This window comes from Prionailurus bengalensis, chromosome E1, assembly GCF_016509475.1.
Source record: "Prionailurus bengalensis isolate Pbe53 chromosome E1, Fcat_Pben_1.1_paternal_pri, whole genome shotgun sequence".
Taxonomy (NCBI): domain Eukaryota; kingdom Metazoa; phylum Chordata; class Mammalia; order Carnivora; family Felidae; genus Prionailurus; species Prionailurus bengalensis.
In genome coordinates, this window is record NC_057347.1 from 34,262,861 (window position 1) to 34,287,175 (window position 24,315).

Consider the following 24,315-nt stretch of genomic DNA (forward strand, 5'->3'; position numbering starts at 1 on the left):
ATGCTGACTGGTAAAAGAGTACTAGAATTACAAAATCATTTTTCAGCCATCACAGTAATGTTTGGTTTGGCAAGAGCTATTGGACGTTAAATTTAGGGATGGGATTGGGTGGGGTGAGATTTCAATGAGAAACAATATTCACATACTTTAAAATATGTCTACAAGATTGCTAGTTGCAAGGAGAAATATGATGAGTACTGTGTAAAATTTCAACACCTTGAAGAATGATTAAAATTAGCATCAGCGATGAGAAACAGATAGGCATCTTTTGCCTCTAGATGTAATATTCTGAGAAGGTTATATCACTTATGTAGTATTACGGGGATACATAACCTGATCTAATGAGGAAACATGAGCCTCAAATGAGAAACAGTCTATTAAAAAGGTGGGGAGGCAGGGCGCCTGGGTGGCTCAGTCAGTTAAGCATCTGACTTCAGCTCAGGTCATGATCTCACAGCTTGTGAGTTCGAGCCCTGCATCGGGCTCTGTGCTCCCAGATCCTGCTTCGGATTCTGTCTCCCTCTCTCTGCCCCTCCCCTGCTCACACTCTGTCTGTCTCTCTCAAAAAGTAAATAAACATTAAAAAAATTTTTAAAGGTGGGGAGGGAGCCTGCATTATTCAAAAGTAATCTTCCAGATTGAAGAAACTAAGCAAACAAATACGATATGTGATCCTGGAGACTGAAAGGAAGAAATGCTATATAAAGGACATTATTGGGTTCACTGGACTGTGGATGGTAAATTGGGGGAGAATGTCACATTAATGTTAAATTTCCTGAAGCTGATAACTATGCTGTAGTTACGAGAGAACAATTTTATTCTTAGGAAATGCATACTGAATTTGGGGAGGACAAAAAGATGTGATCTATGCAACTTACTCTTAAATGTTTTAGTAAAAGTCAGTATATCTAGAGAGAAGAATGAAGCCAACGAGGCAAAATGTTAGTCGTTGGCAAATCTGAATAGAGTACACAGGATTTCACTGTACGATTTTTCCAACTTTCCTAGAAGTTTGAAGTTCTTTCCAAGTAGAAAGTTTAAAAAAAAGAAAGACTACACAGACATACCATTTTCATCTGTTATATTGGCAAAAAGAAATCACATGCTGAGACTGTAGGGAAACACACACTCTCACTGTTGCTGATGCAAATGCAAAATGGTAAAATTTCTGTGGGAAGAAATTGGGTAATACCTAACTAAATTACATATACATTCACTCCTCTACCCAAAGAATATATTCTGAAGGTGATCCTCAGTTTTAAATATATACATAGGTTCACACATGCATAAGTTCATTCATTGCAGCAGTATTTGTAATTGTAAAGCATTGAAAACTGTCCAAAGAAGATTGAATAAACATGCACACAGTGGAGTACTGTGCAGTTGAAAAAAGAATGAAGAAGATGTCTGTGCACTGTGAAATGGAATGATTTTCAGGATATATTTCTAAGTTAATAAAAGCAAAGGACAGAGAAATTTAGCATGTGGCCTTTTCTATAAGAAAGAAGGAATAAGAAAATATACCTATTTACCTTTTCAAAACACACAAGAAGGATGAACCAGAAAGCAATAAAGTTGGTTACCTGCCTACAAAGGTGGATGGTGAAGCAGGGAAGGAGCAACATGTTTCCAGGTTACAACTTTTTATATAGTTCTTTATCTTTGGAAGCAAAGCCATTTTTTTAGATAGTCTCCAGAAATGAAATTAATTCAATAAGGATGGCAGGGAAGACTAAAAACCAAAGTCAACTTACTTCAAATCATTAACAGTCACATTGAAGGAAGGAGAAAATAATCCAAGTAACTTTTTTTTTTTTTTAATGTTTATTTTTGAGAGAGAGTGTTGGCGGGGGCAGGGGGTGGCGGGGAGGCAGAAAGAGAGGGAGACACAGAATCTGAAACAGGCTGCAGGCTCTGAGCTGTCAGCACAGAGCCCAACACGGGGCTCAAACTCAGAGATCATGAGATCACGACCTGAGCTGAAGTCGGACACCCAACCAACCAAGCCACCCAAGTGCCCCCCAAGTAACTCTTAATACTCTGTCCTTCAGTTTAGGGAGATAGAACTACAAAGAAATTCTGGACTCATAAGGTTGTTTGTTTGTTTGTTTGTTTTAGCAGTAGTGCTCCTGAAACTATTTAAATGTATGAAAGAATTGAGCAAATAGGTACATGTAATTTGGGCGGGAGCCAAGGTTTTCACTGTGGCAGAAGAGAGATACAAATACAGATATGGGAAAATAAAAAGTCTTGTGGGATGGATTGGAATTGGAGTTATAAATATGAATTCATGATATCCTAAGGTATATGTGTGTATTCATACGACATGTCACATACATATATATACGTATATCTACACGTATATATTCCATCTCTGCCTACCGAAGGGCCCAGAGACAGAGGTCTCAATAGCAATGGCCATGTGGAGTACGTACATCTTTATTTCTAATACTCTCCACTAAAAGAAACCAAGGCTGTTTGGAGAAATGGTTGATTCTAGGCTTGGGACAGGAAAATTAGTATATGCTTGAATATCTTGCTATTCCAGAAAGGAATTCCTGAAACAATGATAGGGGCTTGTCAGAATGACACAGGAGTCAGCTTGATGGGGCTCCCATCGGCTAAATCTGGGACAGTTTGAGCTTGCAGATAATTAAGGACCATCATGAATTATAAATTACAAAAGTAGTAATCCATGAGTTGATGCCCTTAATAAGAAAAAAGAGGGGCTCCTGGATGGCTCTGTTGGTTGAGCATCCAACTTCAGCTCAGGTCATGATCTCACGGTCCGTGAGTTCGAGCCCCGCGTCAGGCCCTGTGCTGACAGCTCAGAGCCTGGAGCCTGCTTCAGATTCTGTGTCTCCCTCTCTCTCTCTGCCCCTCCCCTGCTCATGCTCTGTCTCTCTCTGAATCAAAAATAAATAAACATTAAAAAAAAATTTAAAAAAAAGAAAAAAGAGGGGCGCCTGGGTGGCGCAGTCGGTTAAGCGTCCGACTTCAGCCAGGTCATGATCTCGCGGTCCGTGAGTTCGAGCCCCGCGTCGGGCTCTGGGCTAATGGTTCGGAGCCTGGAGCCTGTTTCCAATTCTGTGTCTCCCTCTCTCTCTGCCCCTCCCCCGTTCATGCTCTGTCTCTCTCTGTCCCAAAAATAAATAAACGTTGAAAAAAAAATTTTTTAAAAAAAAAAAAGAAAAAAGAGAGGGGTCTTCCCTATAGAAGAATGCCAGCTGAAACTATGAAGAAATTCTGAGCCTGGAAAGTCATAGGATTGGGCAAAAATCCTCACTGAGTATTCAATCTATAGTGAAATTTTGCTGAACAGAATATTTGCATGGTCTTTAAGTATCTCCTTGCAGATTGCTTACTAAAAGGGAAAATAGTAAGACAACAATGGAGAACCAGACCACACCTACACCAGGACTTCAAACGTATCATCACCGGTAAGAGGCAGGTGGAAATCACGTAATCTGGATTTGCTACCCTGAGAGCATCAGTTAGATGGTATTTCAACTGGAGATATACAACCTGAGAGAAAAACCTCCAACCCTGAAAGAGGAAATACTTATTTTAGAAAAGGAGAGGGAATCTATGTGGAAGAATTCCAAATTATTTTTGTGGATGTGCCATTGTCAAGAGGGAGCGTAACTCCCTACTTCGGAAGTGTGGGCTTCACAAAGCCACTGTACTTCTGAAAAGTACAGTATGGAAAGGGGTTAGGAGTAATTTTGTAACCTGGAAAACCTGAAAAAATACTGCTTCAGGTAGAGGTGGTCAAGGTCAATACCAAGAGTGATGACTCAGGTTAATAACATGTTTCTTTGTATAATTGGATACAAAGGTTACTGCACAGTACCTCTGATCTTTTTTCAAAAAACAACCCAGTCTGGTCATTAGAAAATTAGGAGACAAATCCCAGTGGAGGGTCATTCAACAAAATACCTACCAGTACTCTTCAAAACTGTCAAGGTCATGAAAAACCTGAGAAATTGTCACAGCCAAAAGGAGCTTAAGGGGACATGAAAACTAAATGTAATGTGCGATCTTGGAATAGAAATAGAACATTAAGTAAAAATGAAGGAAATGCAAAAATAGTTTGCATTTTCTAAAATTTTATATAAATGGGAGTCATACAGCATGTGCTCTTGTCTGGATTTTCATGCAGTGTAATTATTTTGAGACTTACTGCTGTTGTATATATCAATTCCTTACTTTTTATTAAGCTGAGCAGCAAGATGGAATCACTATATGGATATGCCCTAATTTGTTTATTCATTCACCTGTTGATATTTGGGTTGTTTCCAATTTTGAGCTGTTTTGACCATTCCTGTGTGTATGTGTGTGTGTGTGTACATGTGATATATGTGTTTTTATGTGGATGTATCTTTTCGTTTATCTTAGGCAAATAGAAATGCTGTGGGTAGTTGGTGGTGTATATTTAACATTTTAGCAAACTGCTTTTCTGAAATGTTTTTATAGTATTTTACCTTCCCATCTGCAGTGTTTGAGAGTTCCATTTGTTGCCTAGACCATAGAGGGTTTTTTATTTTTCTATTTTAGGCATTCTGATAGATGTATAAGAGTGTCTCGTGGTTTTAATTTGCATTTTCCTAATGACCAGTGATGTTGAGCATCTTTTCATGTCCTTATTTGCCATCCATATATAAATGAATTGTCTGTTTAGATGTTGTGCTTTTTTATTTTTTAATTGGATTGTTTCAGTTACTGAGTTTTGATAGTTCTTTATATTTTTTTATTTTATTTTCAAGTTTATTTATTTTGAGAGAGAGAGAGAGAGAGAGAGAGAGAATGCATGTGCACGTGCAATAGGGAGAGGAGCATAGAGGGAGAGAGAGAATCCCAAGCAATCTTGGATTGCACAGAGTCAGACCTGGGCCTCAATCTCATGAACCGTGAGATCATGACCTGAGCCAAGACCAAGAGTCTGGCCACATAACTGACTGAGCCACCCAAACACCCCTTGATAGTTCTTTATGTATCCTAGATACCAGTCCTTTGTCAGACACACGTGATTTGCAAATATTGTTGTCCAGTCTGTGGCTTGTCTTATTCTCTTAATAGTAGCTCCCTAGGACCAGTTTTTAATTTTAATAAAGTCCAGTTTGTCAGTATTTTTCTTTTATGGATCTTGTGTTTTGATGTCATACCTAAAAATTTTGTGCCCACCCAAGGTCATGAAGATTTTGTCCTATTTTTTTTCCTAGAGGTTTTATAGTTTTAGTTCTTACATTTAGGTCTGTGTCCCATTTTGAGTTAAATTTTTGTACATGTGAGGTATGGATCAGAGTTTGGTTTTTGTTTTGTTTTGTTTTTTTAATTTAGTAATGTATTTGATCCAACACCTTTTGTTGAAAAGACTTTTTTCCACTGAATTGCCTTGTTTTTTTCTTTCTCCTTTTTACTTTTTTTTTTTTTTTTTTTTTTTTTTTTTTGAGACAGAGAGAGACAGAGCATGAACGGGGGAGGGTCAGAGAGAGAGGGAGACACAGAATCTGAAACAGGCTCCAGGCTGAGCCGTCAGCACAGAGCCTGATGCAGGGCTCGAACTCACGGACTGCGAGATCATGACCTGAGCTGAAGTCGGACGCCCAACCGACTGAGCCACCCAGGCGCCCCTCTTTCTTCTTTTTAATTGTTTTTTTTTAATATAGTTGACAGTGTTACCTTGGTTTCAGCATTCAGCTTCTCTATACATTGTGCTGTGCTCGCCATAAGTGTAGCTACCATCTGTCACCATACAATGCTGTTAATTGATTTTTCACGGTTGTCAAATATTAGTTGACCATACATATATGGCTCTATTTCTGGGCTCTGTTCCCTTCTGTTGATGTTTATCTATATTTTATGTCAAAGTAGTGCAGCTTCATGATGCACCTTGGAGAGGAAGTATTAAGTGTTTCAACTTTGTTCTTTTCAAATTTGTTTTGGCTCTTCTAGGTCCTTTGCAGTTCCATATGAATTTTAGAATCTGCTTGTTGATTTCCACAAAAAAAAATGTGCTGTGATTTGATTGGGTCGCGTTGAATCTGTAAATCAAGTTGAATCTGTAAATCAAGTTGGGGAGAATTTTTTTTTTTTAAGTTTATTTGTTTATTTTGAGAGAGAGAGAGAGAGAGAGAGAGAGAAAGCATGAGTGGGGGAGGGGCAAAGAGAGAGGGAGACAGAGAATCCCAAGCAGGCTCCATGCTGTCAGCACAGAGCCCGACACGGGGCTCAAACCCACGAAACCACAAGATCATGAACTGAGCCAAGATCCAAGAGTTGGACGCTTAACCAACTGAGCCACCCAGGCACGCCAAAATATCACTTAACGTTATTGGTTCTTCTGATCCATGAACACTATGCATCTTCCCGTTTATTTAGATCTTTCTTTAATTATTTAAGCAACGTTTAGTAGTTTTCAAGGTATCAGCCTTGCACATCTGTTGCCAGATTTATCTCAAATTATTTCTTTTTCTTTTTTTAAGTAGGCTTCACGCCCAGCGTGGAGCCCAATGTGGGGCTTGAAGTCACGACCCTGAGATCAAGACCTGAGCTGAGATCAAGAGTCGGATGCTTAACCGACTGAGTCACCCAAGCACCCCTTATTCCATATTTTTTTGATGCTTTGTAAATGGTATTTTCTAATCAATCTCTGGTTGCTTGTTGCTAATATGTGGAAATATGGTTGATTTTTGTATATTGACATTCTATCCTGTATCCTTGCTAAGCTCACTTAATATAGCCAAGCAGCTCTTTGTATATTTTATCAGATTTTCTACAGTGTTGTCTGGGAATAAAGATTTATTTATTACTTTTTTCCCCAATCTGAATTCCTTTATTTCTTTTTTGCCTACTACATGGTCTTAGAATCTCTAGTACACTATTGAATAAAAGTAGCAAAGGCAGATACACTTATCTTGTTCCTGGTCTTAGAAAACATCCATATTGTCACCATTAAATATGATGCTAGCTTTAGGACTTTCCTAATGCTCTTTATCAGGTGAGGAAGTTCTTTCCTATTCCTCTTCTGCTGAGTTTGTTTTTTTTTTAATCAGGAATACATGTTGGATTTTATCAAATGCTTTTTCTGCATCTCTTGAGATAATCCTATGGCTTTTATTTATTTATTTTTTAGGCTTAATATAATGAATGTATTGATTTTCTTTCTTTCTTTCCTTTTTTTTAAGTAATCCCTATGCCCATCTTGGGGCTCAAACTCAGGACCCCAAGATCAAGAGTTGCATGCTCTACCTACTGAGCCAGCCAGGTACCCCATGAATGTATTGATTTTCAAATGTTGAATTAGCTTTGCGTTCCTGGAATAAACCCACTTGGTCACTTTTATTATTATTATTATATATTGTTTGATTTAGATACTAAAGTTTTGTTAAGAACATTTGCATACATGAGGGATATTGTTCTGTAGTTTTCTTGTAAGGGCTTTGTCTAGTTTGGGATCAGTAATGTTAGCCTCAGAGAATGAGTTGAAAACTAGCCTATATTCCAGTTTTCTGAACAAGTTGGTATAGGGGTTTTTTAATGTTTATTTATTTTGAGAGAAAGAGTGCACCTGGGTTTGGAGCAGAGAGAAAGAGAGAAAAAGAGAATCCCAAGCAGGCTCCGTGGTGTCAGTATAAACCCCAAGGTGCAGCTCCATCCCACAAACTGTGATATCACGACCAGAGCAGAAATCAAGAGTCAGACGCTTAACTGACTGAGCCAACCCTGGTGCGCCAGTAGTATTTTTTTTTAATTTATTTTTAAATTTTTTTAATCTACATCCAAGTCAGTTAGCATATAGTACAACAATGGTTTCAGGAGTAGATTCCTTAATGCCTCTTACCCATTTAGCCCATCCCCCCCCCACACACAACCCTTCCAGTAACCCTCTGTTTGTTCTCCATATTTAAGAGTCTTCTGTTTTGTCCCCCTCCCTGTTTTTATATTCTTTTTGCTTCCCTTCCCTTATGTTCATCTGTTCTGTGTTTTAAAGTCTTCATATGAGTGAAGTCATATGATTTTTGTCTTTCTCTGACTAATTTCACTTAGCATAATACCCCTCTAGTTCCATCCATGTAGTTGCAAATGGCATGATTTCATTCTTTTTGACCCCAGTAGTATTTTTTAAGTAGACTTCCCTGGTGAAGCCATTTGGGCCTGGGGTTTTCTTTGTGTGAAGGTTTTAGTTTCTTTATTCAAATTATTATAGTTATTTACCCATTCAAAGAACCAGCTTTTGCTTTTATCTTTTTTTGTTCTTATTTCATTGATTTTTTTTTCACTTGAAACATTAAGTATAGATTTTCCAATTACATATTTTTTCCCTTGAGAAGTTTGAAGGCCTTGCTTTCAATCCTGTTGTTGAAAAGCCCACTGATATTCCAGTTCCCCCCCCCCCGCTTTTTTTTTTTTTTTACATGGCATAGTGTTTTTCTTGAAGCTTTTAGTACAGAGTTCTGTAATTTTTATAATGATGCATCTTGGTGTAGTTTTGGTGTTTGGGAGGGGTTTTTAAGTCATTAAGCTGGGCTTCCTTGGTCTAAGTATAGAAACTCTGTTTTTTGATCCTGGAAGTATGTGTGTGTGTGTGTGTGTGTGTGTGTGTGTGTGTGTGTGTGTGTTTTCTTTATATAACTTGTTTCTCATTCTCATGTATATCTCTATGCTTTGGGTTTTGGTTCTTCTGGATTTAACCCTTATTTTTTCTCTTATTTTCTAGCTTTTTTGTCACATGTACACACTCCACACACATGCACTCGTGGTTTTTGAAAGATTTCCTTGGTTTTACTGTCCATTTATTGAAGTTATTGTTTTGCCTTTTCTGTTTTTAAATTCCAAGATCTTGTTCACCAGTAGTATCCTACCCTTATGTCCCTGGAGAATTAATTTCATTTTTGAAGTTTTCTTTTGGTCCCTGCCTTACTTCTGTTTCCTTATAGATTATTTTTTCCTGAGGGTTTGTTTTGGCCTTTCACATTTTTAGAGGTCTTTCTCAAATGGTAGGTGATCCTCACTTGTCTATTCATATCTAAGGATTAGTTACTAAGCAGCTGATTGGACTGAATGAGCTGGAGGTTAAGCTTTTTGACTAGTGAGATTCACTGTGGCAATTAATCCCTTTTTAAAAAAAATTTTTTAATGTTTATTTTTGAGAGAGAGAGAGAGACAGTGTGAGTGGGGAAGGTGCAGAGAGACAGGGAGACACAGAATCCGAAAAAGTCTCCAGGCTCTGAGCTGTCAGTACAGAGCCTGACGCAGGGCTCGAACTCACAAACTATGAGATCATGACCCGAGCCGAAGTCGGACACTGAGCCGACTGAGCCACCGAAGCGCCCCCCTCCACTTTTTTTTTTTTGTTTTTATTGGTCCCTTTTAAAATCTTCTCCCTAGTGTTTTACACTGGTACTGTGATCTATTTAAATGTGGTTTTTTTCTTGTGTTTAATATATGTGGTAGTTCTGTCTGAATTTGTGTTTTCAGTGTTTCTGCAGAATTCTCAGCCAGTCTTTCAGCATCTCCGTATCCTCTCCTTTGAGAATTCCTATTAGACATTTTATTAGATCTTTATGTTTTATGCCATTTGAACCTTTTATTTTCTATGTTTCTGTTTTTCTTTGCAGTGTTCTGGGTATTTTCTTAATGTTTATCATTTCCCCAGTTCTTTTTTAGCCATGGCTGATCTGCTATTCATCCCATCCATTGAGGTGTTTTAGTGGTGGTGTCTTTTTTTTTTTTTTTAATTATAGCACTTACATTTTTTATTTACAGAAGTTACATTTGGGTCTTTTCAGATCTGCCTGGTTGCTTTTTATTCCTTTATTCCATTTTTCAATAATATTTTTGTTTCTTCTTAAACATTTCTTGAATGGTTCTTTTATCCTCTGTGCCTGGCAATTTCAGTACCTAACAATTTGGGATTCCTAATCTGTTTCTACTGACACTTGTGACGGATTGCTTATTGTATGTTTGTTATTGATTGTGTGCTCGTACTTGATCAAATCTGTAGGAATGCTGAAAGGCCTGAAGTGTAGGTGATTATTTCCTGAAGTGATCCAGTATGCTTCTGCTGAGTGTCAAGGGGCACTGGTGGCCCTTTAATGTCTTGATCTGGGTATTTTCTGACCATTTAGGGCAAGTTAAGGTATATCCTCAGAGTCACTCAGAAGGGCAGGCCCATGATTATACAATCTCAGAGTAGCCTCTCCACCCAGAGCCTGGGCAGAAAAGACCCACATGTAGGTCTTATTTTGCCTGCGTGTAGTCAGATTTTTGATTCCTACCTGCCCTTTGACTGAAGTTGTAGCCCTCTTAGGGGTTTCGGTCTGATGCGGGCATTTCCATTCCCTGCAGTAAATGGTAAGTTTTACATGGAATAAATGGATTATAATTCATACATTGAATTAGTTCATTAGTATTCTGTCCTAATCTAAGAAAAAAATGCTGAGGGAACATTTTCTCCTGAGTAGAATATAGCTTTCCAACTAGTGTGTTCTAGATTTGTCAAGATAATTCATCCCTGCAATATTTGGGACCGTCTGAGGCCTCAGGCTGGGTGCATTCAGGGGCCAATTTCTCTTGCATTGTATAGATGATCATTTTCTGTGCGTGCTGGAACTATGCAAAAGGTTAGCATTTTTCTAGATCATTAGTTCTTGGAGTTGCTTTGGAGAAGACTGAATACTATACGTCTCTCTTAAGTTGTCATAATGTTCACAAGCATATTAAAAGCTTAAAGAGGCCTTGAAATAAGGAAAATTTTCTTATTTGACCATAATACTTTTATTTTTTAATGTTAACAGTCTATAATATTGAAACCAAGATGTTCGTAATTATTGACCCCCTGAAATTTCAGGGTTATATTTGCTGACAAGTAGAGTCAGAGTAAGATATTCTGTGTTGATATTTGAGGGCCAATAAATATGCATTAGCTGCTAACCGAGGTGGCTGTAAAGTGGACGAGCTTATACGAAAACTGCAAGAGATCTTCTTCACATGGAAGTAGGCTATAGGAATCTACTAGAACTAGAATTCTAGCCAGTGTTTGTAAGTGTGTATTCCAGGCACTGTGATAAATATTTCACAATGTCTTTTCATTGCCCTCGGGGGGAAAAAAAAATCAATTCTTTACCCTGGCCTTCAAGGACCCTCATGTCTACTAGCTCTGTGCTAACAACGCAGAGCCTGCTTGGGGTTCTCTCACTGTGTCCTCCTCCAACCTCATCTTTTACACCTGTCACTCTGGGCACCAGCCACACTGGCCTTTCAGTGGGCTAGGGATATTCCTACTGGAAAGCCTTTGTCTTGTTCTTTGCTTTGCCTAGAACATTCCAGCTGCCCTTTTTGGCCTCGAGGTCTTAACTCACCAATGCCTTTCCTCACCACTGAACATGAGTCGACGACTCCTGTCTCAGTTTGACTCTGCCTTCACATGGTCTAACTTGGGTTCCTCCTGCCAGTAAACTGTCACCTTGGTGAAAAGCATGCATCTTGTCTGCTCTGTACACCACTCGATCTGTAGCCTCTGCTACTGTGAGACACACAGATGCTTGATAGTTGTTGAATGTTGAATGAGTAAGAGAAGAAACTCATAATTTGCCCAGTGTTGACAGCTAATAAATGGCAAAACCAGGACTCAGACTTAGGGCTATCAGAATTCCGAGCTCTTGGCACCACACTTCATTCAGACAAGGACTCTCCCATTCCTTATCACCTTATCAGTTCAGAATGTTGCTAGACTTGACTTTTGGCATCACCTTCAAAATTTTATTCTTTTGAAATCCAGTGGTAGCCGATTTTGGTTCTTTGAAAATACATTTGATTTTTTTTTTTATAAGTTTATTTATTTTGAGAAAGAGAGCACACACAATTGGGAGAAGGGCAGAGAAAGGGAGAGAGAGAATCCGAAGCAGGCTCTGTGCTGTCATCACTTTGCAGCTCGAATTCACAAACCATGAGATCTTGACCTGAGCTGAAATCAAGAGTCGAATGCTTAACCAAGTGAGCTCCTCAGGCACCCTGAAAACACATTTGATTTTTTTTTTTTAAATACCTGCAAGTTATTCAGAACCAAATTTGTTAAATAAGATGGGTAGTCAAGCTAGGGAAAACTGTTGAGGGAAACGGATTAATTACAAAGTAGCCAGAAACAGTAGGGTTTTCTTTTTAAGATTGGGTCTAAAGGAAAAATACTGTAAGAAGTTGGAGGTTGTGGCAACAGCATTAGAACACGCATAGAGCCTCATGAGGGGACTTCTTAAAAGATAGTATTCATCTGGGCATAAAATATTTCCATTGTGTGGATTAAGGAACTACTTTTGTTGCTTTCATAGTTATACTTGATTCAAGTGAAAAATCAGTTGTCCACTTTAGTGCAAATGTTTCGTAACTGCACTTCTGAAAAAGACAGCTTACTCTTCTCAAACTAAGAGATGCATTTGGATGGTTTTATTTTGTCAAACTCTACACAACAGATTTCAGCTTTGTATTGGTCATGGGAGGAAGTTACCCTAGCCAGAAGAGACATTGTGCATAAAGTGTAAAATGATACCAAAAAATACTAACTGAAGCAAAACATTGAAAGGTGCCAGCTGATAATTTTTACTCTAGTTGTCCCATCGCGGATTCTCAGCTGATAATTTTTTTTTTTAATTTTTTTTTTCAACATTTATTTATTTTTGGGACAGAGAGAGAGCATGAACGGGGGAGGGGCAGAGAAAGAGGGAGACACAGAATCGGAAACAGGCTCCAGACTCTGGGCCATCAGCCCAGAGCCTGACGCGGGGCTCGAACTCACGGACCGTGAGATCGTGACCTGGCTGAAGTCGGATGCCCAACCGACTGCACCACCCAGGCGCCCCTCAGCTGATAATTTTTACTCTAGTTGTCCCATCGCGGATTCTCAGCTGATAATTTTTACTCTAGTTGCCCCATCGCATATTATCTTTTTTTTTTTTTTTTTTTTTTTTTTTTAAGTTTTCTTTTGCTCCCTGCATTGGTCCTGTTTCCTTATAGATTCTTTTTTCTGGAGATTTTTTTCCTCTTTACTATTTCCTATTTTCTTTTTAGTTTCTTCTCCCTAAACTTGAAGTTTTGCAATTTATTTCAGGACAGGTTGAGTTGGCAGTGTTAACTTTTTGGGGATTTAGGCAGCTTGAGAGAGCGCATATCTTTCAGAAGAGCAAACATGTATCATTCACTGAAGATGATGTAGTGTCTTTGCAGTTTTTCTTTTGAAAAGGAAATAATGTTTAGCTTGAGATACTTGGAGTTTTTTTAACCATTGTTTATGCTAAAGAAAAAAATGAGATAAGACTGCAAATGTACAAATGTTATCTTCTCTAATATTTGAAATAGTTAATATCTAAAAATTCTCTAAAATTAAAAATTCCCAATTAATCACTCCAGAACTCTTCACAGCGATTTTTAAAAGCATCTATATATTTCCTGGATGCTCTAAATTATAATAAAAATCTACACTTTTAGAGATGAAAGGTAAATTAAGAAACCATCTGTTTGTTATGTGTATTTCACAACAACTTAAAAAAATCATCTAATTTTTAAAAAATTTTTTTGATGTTTATTCATTTTTTTGAGAGAGAGAGCATGAGAACGTGCACGAGCAAGCGGGGGAGGAGCAGAGAGAGAGGGAGACATAGAGGGTGAAGCAAGCTCCAGGCTCTGAGCTGTCAGCACAGGGCTCAATCCCACGAACTGTGAGATCATGACCCAAGACACTTAACCAACTGAGCCACCCAGGCACCCCTCTGATTCTTTCTATAGAGAAGTGACCTACCTAGTTTATAGCAATTACTATTTGAATTTGAATTACATGGTGATCCTCTGATTGTGTTCCGTGTTTATTGTTGTCATTGGTATTCTTATTAGCTAACTTGGTGGCTGATAAATTTGCACCCTGTAGAAAGGAAAGGCTCCATTTTGAAACAAACATTTTGTTACAAAATAAAATTATCATTTGTCAGGGCTAGGTCTTCGTTTTCCAAATATCATCACAATTTGAACTAAATTCTTTGGGGTGGTGGTTGTGTATCTGTGCTGTGTCATGTATTATTGATTTTTTCTACTTTTAAGACTGAACATTCTTCACGCCCTGAAAGGAAAAGAAGAGACTCTTTCGGGATGTTTGACGGTTATGATAGCTGCAGTGAGGACACAAGTAGCAGCTCCAGCTCCGAGGAGAGTGAAGAAGAAGTTGCTCCTTTACCTTCTAACCTCCCAATTATCAAAAACAATGGACAAGTCTACACATACCCGGATGGCAAATCTGGCATGGGTGAGTATACCGCCTTTCACTGTTACGCAGCTTCATATTGGAGGACATGTTCTGATTTCATTTCTTCTTTCATTTCCTTTCCTTGGAATTTTTCAAGGGAAAAAGAAACGCAGTCTGAAACTTACAGTTGTAGATGAGATCACTAGATTTCCATTTGATCTATCTTGCCTACCTGCCGTGTTCTGGCAGAAAGCAAGTAGAGCAAAATAAAAACAAAAGGCTGTTGAGAAACACAATGTGGACGTAAATTCAGTAATTAGGTAATAAATCCCAGGGTACCTGAAAGTGTGTAGGATCACAGGCTTATAGAGCTGATACACTTGCAGAATGAGTTTCTCTCCTCTACAAAAATTCCTTATAAGAAGTTTTCTATTTTAACACTTTCAATGATAGGGTATCTCTAATTACCAGATTATTCTTCGTATTGAACCAAAATTATCCTTGTTCTGAATTTTGTCTTTGGGTCTTAATTTTGCCTCTTAAAGGTACAGAGAAGAATTCTAATCCTTGTTATGATGATAACTGTTCACACTAGAACAGTCCCAAGTGACCCTAATTGCTTCAGCGATCTGTCATAGTGTCACAATGATTTTAATTCATCAATAGCCTGCTCACTTTCCTCTGGGCATGCTTCAGATTTCATGGTGCTGGAGTGACAGCTTACATGACTTGCCCAAGACTGTCCTGTTTTTAGGATTGAAAATCCCATATCCTGGGAAGCACCTCAGGCAAATGGCTAGTCACCTGTGTAATAAGGGCAGCTGGTCACCTGTGTAATTAGGGCAGCAGGTAGGCCACAGAATTGCTTTAACTTTTTTGAAAGTAATACTGATTTCATGTATAACTGAAACCCTTTAGTCTTTACTACAGATTCACCACTAAACCAGTTAAACCAGTCTTGTCTGTTAGCAGTTGACTTTTTAAAAGATATTTTATTTGTGAGTAATTTCTACACCCAACATGGGACTCAGACTCACAACCCCAAGATCAAGAGTCACGTGCTGCACCGACTGAGCCAGCCAGATGCTCCGATTTTTTATTTTTTAATAAATGATATGAGGTTGATTTGAATAATACCTTAGGAGAGGCACGAGCAAGGGCTATGGGAACATGAAGGGCAGGTGATGAATTCTAATCTGGGAGGGCTTCACAGGGAGGCAGATTTGAGCTGGCTTTGAAGGACAAAGGTGGAAGCTGTGGGAGAACCCTGTGGAAGAAGGGAACTATACTAGCAAAGATTGGGAAGTAGGACTTTGAAGGAATCATGCTGAGCCATTCAGATGTGGCAGGCACGTAAGTGATTGTCCAAACGAAACATTGCAGAGAGATGAAAGATCTGGTGGTACAACCATCTTTGGGCATGCAGTGTCTGAAAGCTTATTTTTAAATCAGTCAGTGCTCACCGAGGGCCTCTTTCAGGATCCAGGCATCTGGTACTTGCTGTCAGCAGAGAGGCTTCCTATTGGCAAAAGTGGAAGGACATGCTCCCACTTCACTTGGGAGCCAGACAAGGTCATTTCCAAGGACATCGCAAAGACTAGGGAAGAGGGGAAAGAAGGTGGATCAGGAAGATTTGGAGTTAAGTTTTTGGCTTTGTGCAGGCCTCTAACTCACTGAGCCTGTTTTTCCATCTGTACAGTTGGGATGTGGGTACCTGCTAGGCAGGGTGGCCGGAGGACAAGGATAAGAGAAAGTATCCCCAAAAACTCCAGCTGGGGCTGCAGTTACACCATGGATGCCTGGGAATGCTGAATGAGAACAGGAGCCAGCCTTGTTTGATACCACTTAGATTCAGGAGTGAGTCTGCCATGATAACATTCTGATTGTAAAAATTGAAAAGTGATTTGGGCCCTGAAGAGGGCCCAGGAGTGATTTCAAGCTTACTCCCAAGTTGGGTCTATAGGTGGACCTGATAGATGAAATCAGCTGTACGTTTCTCTTAATGGCTCTCTTGATGAAAGGAAGTGGAGTGGAGGTGATCCGTGCTGGAATAACTGTCCTAGAACCTCAGCAGCCCAAAGCCAGGTTAAGAGGCCTGGCTGATGCAGTCTGAGGGCAGAAAACTGGTGTGGACGTCCCGGGGCCCGTCCACCAGGATGATGGACAGCAGGTGTGGCTGCAGAGGTTTCCCCTGTGGACACTGGTTGAGCTACACACTGTGCTGTTTTGGGAGCCTGTCCCTGAGTGTGGCAGGTATCTGGTGAGAATTAGGCACCTCCTCAGTCCGCAACAGGACAGGCTCTGGATTTGGAGACAAGAATCTTCCGGGGGCTTTCCTTTTGAGACCTGCTAAGTTCCAGCCCCTTTCCAGCTGCAGTGGATTTTTTAAAACTTTAAATTATCCCATGTAACCTTTTTCTTACTGAATTTTGATCTTCTTAGAAATTGTTTACTTCTAATTCTATCATTTAACATTGAAGGTTGTGTTATATAATCTTCTAGTTTTATGTCATTTGCAGATTTGATAATAATGCCCTGGAGGTATTCTAGTCTTAAAAAGTTGAACAGCACAGGGCCTGGTACAGAATCTTGTAGGCTGTGTCAAAATACTTCCCATTATTGGGGCACCTGGCTGACTCACTTGAAAGAGCGTGCACCTCTTGATCTCAGGGTCGTGAGTTCAAGCCCCAAGTTGCATGTAGAGATTACTGAAAAGTAAATAAATAAATAAACTTTAAAAGAAAAAAAATTCCTTGGGACACCAGGGTGGCTCAGCTGATTAAGAGTCCGACTCTTGGTTTCAGCACAGGTGATGATCTCATGGTTCATGGGTTTGAGCCCCACGTTGGGCTCTGTGCTGACACTGCTGGGCCTGCTTGGGATTTTCTGTCTCCCTCTTTCTCTGCCCCTCCCCTGCTCTCTAAATAAATAAATAAATAAATAAATAAACAAACATTAAAAAAAACAAAAATTTCTACTCACTTATCAGGACCTTAAATTTCTCAATCTTTATTGACAAAGCTGCATGAGAGATTTTATCAAATGTTTTAACTCCTAAAAAAAAAAATTTAAAAAAAACCCATATTAACTCCTATTAATATATGGTTGACCCTCAAACAACATAGGAATGCCAGTCTCCCATGCAGTTGAAAATCTATGTGTAACTTCTGACTCCCCAAAAACTTAATTACTAGGGGCACCTGGGTGGCTCAGCCCTTTAAGCATCCAACTCTTGATTTCAGCTCAAGTTATGGTCTGATGGTTTGTAAGTTCATGCCCTGCATCAGGCTCTGTGCTGATTCTCTCTCTCCCTTTCTCTCTGCCCCTCCCTTGCTTGTGCTCTCTATCTCAAAATAAATAAATAATATTTTTTAGAAAGGTGTCTGACCCTTGATTTCTGCTCAGGTCATGATCTCACAGTCATGAGATCTAGCATGGCATTTGAGTTAGCACAGAGCGTGGAACCTCCTTGGGGTTCTCTCTCCCTCTCCCTCTCTCTCTCTCTCTCTCTCTCTCTCTCTCTCTCTCAAAATAAATAAACAAAAACTTAATTACTAATAGCCCACTGTTGGTAAAACTAATAGTTGATTAACACATGATATTTTTTTTTGTATTATTTAATCTATTCTTACAATAGAGTAAGGTAAAGAAAAAATATTTTTAGGAAAATCGTAAGAGGGAAAACACATTTACAACACTGTATCTTATTTATTGGAAAAAACCCACATACAGATGGACCCATGCAGTTCAAAACCCCTGTTGTTCAAGGGTTGATTGTATACTCTTGCCATGGTTTAGTTATACCAGTCCAGTAATATTATAACAAAAGGAAATAAGGTTTATTGAAGCTTTATATGTGCCAGGCTCTGTTTTAAATACTAGAGATACAGAGATAAAACAATATAGAATAGTCCCTGCACTGGTGGTGCTTACATCCTACTCACAGGAAGTATACTTTGATATGTATAATTCTTGCCAAAGATTCACTATCCCCTTTGGGTCACAGCTTCTTTAGCTAGATGGTCACAGACCTTTTTAATCTGTTCTATAACTCTTTCTCCTTTTTTTTAAACTTTTTTTTTAATGCTTACTTATTTTTGACAGAAAGAGACACAGCAATAGCGGGGGAGGGGCAGAGAGAGAGAGGGAGACACAGAATCTGAAACAGGCTCCAGGCTCTGAGCTGTCAGCACAGAGCCCGACACGGGGCTCAAACTCACAGACCGCGAGATCTTGACCTGAGCCGAAGTTGGACGCTCAACAGACTGAGCCACCCAGGAGCCCCTCCTTTTTTTTAAATGCTTATTTATTTTGAGAGAGAGAGGACGTGTGTGCCTGCAGAGTTGGGGCAGAGAGAGAGAGAGAGAGAGAGAGAGAGAGAGAGAGAGAAACCCAAGTAGCCTCCGTGCTATCCACACAGAACTCAACGCAGGGGCTCCATCTCATGAACCCTGAAGTCATGACCTGAGCCGAAATCAAGAATTGGATGCTCAACCGACTGAGCCACCCAGGCACCCCTGTAACTTTTTTGACAGAAAACCATTCAGTTTTTTCTCTCCTTAAACACCCTTTCTTCATCTCTAATCCTGTGGTACCTTTCTTTCATGATTTCTCAATAGATTTATAAGTACTGGTTAAAACTATAAGCCCTTCTAAGTTTAACTGTTTGGGTGGAGATTTGAGCCCACTCCAGCAGTTTTTCGCTCTGTTACTTTCTGGTATTTTATTTTTTGTTTTTTGTTTTTTCCTAACTCTTCTCAGGAATAATTGACAAAGATAGTTGCATATGTTTAACATGTACAGTGTGATGATTTGATATACGTTGTGGGATGATTACCAAGATTGAGGTAAATAATACCCATGGTTTCACATAGTTAACTCTTTGTGTTGTGGTGGTGGGGAAGAACACAGTATCTACTCTCAGCAACCTCCCAGTATGCAGTACAGTATTATTAACTATAGTTACCATGCTGTATGTTAGAGTCTCATAATTTACTCTTCTTATAACTAAAATGTCGTACCCTTTGACCTACCTGTCCCCCTCCCCCCAATCCCTGGTAATCACCATTCTATTTTCTGTTTCTATGAAATCGGCTTTTTTTTTTTTTTTTTTTTAAGGATTCCACATGAAAATGATCCCATACAGTATTTCACTTAGCATATGCCCTGCCCTCCAGGTTCAACCGTGTTGTCACAGTGCCAGGATTTCCTTCTTTTTTGTGGATGCATAATATTCCACTACAATGAATAATACTTCATATATGTATATATATACCACACTTTATGCATCCATTCAGCTATCAAAGGACATTTAAGTGTTTGCATTTTCTTGGCTCTTGTGACTAATGCTGCAGTGAACATGGGAATTCAGATATCTGTTCAAGATACTGATTTACAGTCAACTAATTTTTGACAAGGGCACCAAGAATGCAGAATAGGGCAAGGACAGTCTCTTTAATGAAGGGTGTTGGCAAAACTGGATATGCACATGCAAAAGAATGAAAATGGATCCTTGTCTTACACCACTCAACAAAAATTAACTTAAAATGGATTAGACTTAGGGGCACCTGGGTGGCTCAGTTGGTTAAGGGCCAACTCTTGGTTTCAGCTCAGGTCATGATCTGGTTTGTGGGTTTGAGCCCCACATTGGGCTCTGCGCTGACAGTGCAGAGCCTGCTTGGGATTCTCTCCCCTCTCTCTCAAAGTAAATAAACTTTAAAAAGAACAAAAAGAATTTAAAAAATGGATTAGACTTCAGTGTAAAACCTAGAAATATAAAACTAGAAGAAAACATAGGAGAAAGTTTTTTGACACTGGTCTTGTAGTGATTCCTTGGATAAGAGAACAAAAACAAATGGGCCTACATCAAACTAAAGAGGTCTGTGCGGCAATAGAAACAATAAATTGAAAAGCCAACCTACAGAATGGGAAAAAGTATCTGCAAACCATATCTGATAAAGACCTCCTACAACTCAGTAGCAAAAAAACAAATAATCTAAGTGAAAAATGGACGAAGGACCTGAATAGACATTTTTCCTAAGAAGACATACAGTTGGCCTACAGGTACATGAAAAGGTGTTCCACAACACTGATCATCAGGGAAATACCCATCAAAACCACAATGAGATACCACCTTACACCTATTATGATTGCTATTATCAAAAAGATAAGAGGGGTGCCTGGGTGGCGCAGTCGGTTAAGCGTCCGACTTCAGCCAGGTCACGATCTCGCGGTCCGTGAGTTCGAGCCCCGCGTCCGGCTCTGGGCTGATGGCTCAGAGCCTGGAGGCTGTTTCCGATTCTGTGTCTCCCGCTCTCTCTGCCCCTCCCCCGTTCATGCTCTGTCTCTCTCTGTCCCAAAAATAAATAAAAAACGTTGAAAAAAAAAAATTAAAAAGATAAGAGATAATGTTGGTAAGGATGTGGAAAAAAGGGAACTCTTATATACTGCTGGTGGGAATGTAAACTGGTATATCCGTTATGGAACACCATATGGCAGTTCCCCAAAAAATTAAAAATAGAACTGTCATGACCTAGCAGTCCCAGTCCCACGTATACACCTGTTTACCTATTCTGAACTTCAGTTCTTGTGACCCTTCTTCTAATTCTGCCTTTCAGATCATTGTCTATTATGCTAATTTACAAAAGGGGCACATTAATAGGGTTTTGTTTTCCTCTGTTCTCAGTGAGTAATCAAGCACCTACCTCAGGCTTTGACCCTCTCCTTTCCTCCTTGTCCTCTGAACATAACGAAAGAATCTTTGTATGACCCTTAACATTTTTCCAAGACTTGGCTCTTTTTACCTTGCCCTTTGTGTTACTCCTTAGCTGCATTGCACTTCTTTTCCTCTTTTGTTTATAATCCTTTCAAAGGCTGGAGCTCTTAATGTATAGGAAAATGCCTGGCACACAGTGAGCACTAAGGAAATGTAAGTTGAATCTGATTTATTTTGTTTGTGGGCTTAGACCCTCTGTTAAACCTTGAGCTGCGGTCAGACCCTCTGGAGCCGTGGCCATGGCATCATACCAGTATTTTCTCTAACTTTTGTGTGGGCTTTTCTGTCGTTTGTATAACAGAAGAAATTTTCTGTTAGAAGGCAAATATTTAAATTAACACTTAAGTAATTATTAAACTGTTAGATAAAAATTGGTTTTATTACATGATCATAATAACGCCATTGTTTTTGTTCTATTAATTAGCTACCTGCGAAATGTGTGGGATGGTTGGTGTGCGAGATGCTTTTTACTCCAAAACAAAGCGTTTCTGTAGTGTTTCATGTTCAAGAAGCTATTCGTCAAACTCCAAGAAGGCAAGCATTTTGGCCAGACTTCAGGTAACGGTACAGAAACCTTCTTATTCTTTATATCTGTTATTTCTATGGCTTTCACTGTTTATCTGTCATTGGATTGTGATTCACTGCACTCCACTTCTACCCAGTTGGCCAGTTACCATTTTATACCCCACATTTTTTCAGAAATATGTGATCCCCAAAGTTTGTTCAGCCTGTAAAATTCAACAGCTATTATAATAGACAAGGCATACTATCCAAAGTAAACGATGAAACTGTTTAAGTGAATTAAAAACACCCTTTTTCTAAATAAGTATAAATATAATAAACGCCTTGTTATATACAGAAATTGAAGCCATTTTCCCCCCTGGTTTCCTTTTGAGTTAACATCAAGGTAGAATCAATGCAGCCTTTGGGGGGAAATGATACACCCTGTGGTTCTACTTCTCCATCATATCTGCTTTGTACTTTTGAGCACAGCCTGTTTGATACCTTGAACGATTGTGTTTGGTTAATCCAACTAACCTTTTTGAAAACGTTCATGGTATAAAAAGAAAATCATCTTTCTTTAAATGTACATCAATGCCTACAATACAAAATGGAGATTCGACCATTTGACTAAGTTGTTAACTACTGTAGCATATAAACAGTGTTTTTAAGGCATTTAACTGATTTTTGTAATATATTTTATTTGAGTGATCACATTTTTCTTATTCGCCTGTAATTGATTGTGATCCTTACATAGCACTGAAAGGATTTATAAAAATTCCCCAAATTAAGGAAATACATCACTTAGATGTATTTCTATATTTCAGATAGACAGTACCTAAGATCCTGAGCAGTGGTCTGTACCCAAATGGATGGCAGTTTGTCACACTGTGAATTTGGCCCATGATCATTTTGTCATTGATCTTTTGCGTTAGCACTAAAGGTATAAACCTCAGTCACTTGCTCTTTAAACATTCAATTATCTTCTCTTACCATATAAATAGCAATGCTTGGCAACCTGCATGAGTGAATAACCACTGGTTTTATCTAGTATAAGAAGGAATCAAGTGTCCACCACAGCCTATATTTTAACATCTTATGGGATATAATTTTTTATTAACATATTAATTTGCATATTGCTGTTTTAGTCTGTGCCAGCTCTGCTACCCATAATAGATGTCTACATTGTAGCAGAACTCCAAAAAACAATTCTCATGTTAAAGTTCCTTGTATGTTTCCTCTGCTTTAATAATTTTCTAAACCCTTGATGTTTACTTAAGCAGAATGAGTAGTATGCGATCAAGTTAATTTTTTCGGTGGAGGGGGATGAATGAAAAAGAATCCTATTTACTTAACTCTTCTTGTTTTAGGGTAAGCCTCCAACAAAGAAAGCAAAAGTTCTTCAGAAACAACCTTTAGTTGCTAAACTAGCTGCATATGCTCAGTATCAAGCTACCTTGCAAAATCAAGCAAAGACTAAAGCAGGTAATATTGGTGAATATAGTAGAAGTGAAATGTTTGATAATGATTCACCTAGTTTTAGTCAACATTTAAATTTTGGATTTTGTTAACTAAGCTATTTCTCTGTCCTACTAGTACATTATGACATTAGGCTTCTTGATGATGGTTTTGGTTTCAGTAATTTATTCTAGGGGTACCTGGGTGGCTTAGTCGGTTAAGCATCCAACTCTTGATTTCGGCTCAGGTCATGACCTCACGGTTTCAGAGTTCAAGCCCCACAGTGGGCTCTGCGCTGGCAGCTCAGAGCCTGCTTGGTTTTCTCTCTCTCTCTCTTTCTCTCTCTCTCTGCCTTACCCCTGCTCGCCTTGTCTCTCTCTCTTTCAAATAAACTTCATAAAAATAAATACACGAATAATTATAAATTTTTTTTTCAACGTTTTATTTATTTTTGGGACAGAGAGAGACAGAGCATGAACGGGGGAGGGGCAGAGAGAGAGGGACACACAGAATCGGAAACAGGCTCCAGGCTCCGAGTCATCAGCCCAGAGCCCGACGTGGGGCTCGAACTCCCGGACCGCGAGATCGTGACCTGGCTGAAGTCGGACACTTAACCGACTGCGCCACCCAGGCGCCCCAATACACGAATAATTCTAGAAGAGAGTAATTGTGTTGACAGTTTCACAGTGCTTGTGGCAATATCCTTAACGTATTTTATTGGGGGGGCGCCTAGGTGGCTCAGTTGGTTACGCATCCAGCTTTGGCTCCGGTCATGATCTCATGGTTAGTGAGTTCGAGCCCTGCGTCAGGCTCTGTGCCAGCAGCTCGGAGCCTGGAGCCTGTTTCAGATCCTGTGTCTCCCTCCCTTGCTGCCCCTCCCCTGCTCACACCCTCTCTCAAAAATAAATAAAAAAATAATTCTGGGGTGCCTGAGTGGCACAGTCAGTTGAGCGTCTGGCTCTTGCTTTCAGCCTAGGTCAAGATGTCACAGTTTGTGAGATCAATCCCCACATCAGACTCCATGCTGACAACACAGAGCCTGCTTGGGATTCTCTCTCTCCTCTCTCTCTGCCCTTCCCCTGCTCGCTAGCCCTCTCTCTCAAAAATAAATAAACATCAAAAAAAATTTTTTTTTTAAATAATTTCAAAAACATTTTTTATTTGGTTATTTTCTGTGTTCCACTTCTATGCTGTGGCTGGTGGGGAGCATTATGGAGATAATAAGCAAAATGATAGGATGTTTAGCGGGCTTCAAAGGTAGTGGTGAGGTGAGAGTCATAAAAGGAAGAGATTGAGAAAGGATCATTTCTAATAGATTTTTTTAAGTTTATTTTGAGAGAGAGAGAGAGAG

The 24,315-nt window shown here is 39.3% G+C and overlaps 1 protein-coding gene across 11 annotated transcripts in view; it reads left to right on the plus strand.

The window, feature by feature from the left end:
* Positions 1 to 24,315, plus strand: part of MBTD1 (mbt domain containing 1) — a 72,175-nt gene that overhangs the window by 14,528 nt on the left and 33,332 nt on the right. For 8 of the 11 annotated variants that reach the window (XM_043584030.1, XM_043584032.1, XM_043584037.1 and 5 more), the window contains 3 exons: positions 14,089 to 14,290; positions 21,430 to 21,569; positions 22,877 to 22,991. In XM_043584030.1, the coding sequence (XP_043439965.1) occupies positions 14,137 to 14,290; positions 21,430 to 21,569; positions 22,877 to 22,991 (409 nt within the window). In that variant the 5' untranslated portion in view covers positions 14,089 to 14,136. The remainder of the gene's footprint in view (positions 1 to 14,088; positions 14,291 to 21,429; positions 21,570 to 22,876; positions 22,992 to 24,315) is intronic. The other 3 variants (XM_043584028.1, XM_043584029.1, XM_043584036.1) reach the window with 1 other exon arrangement.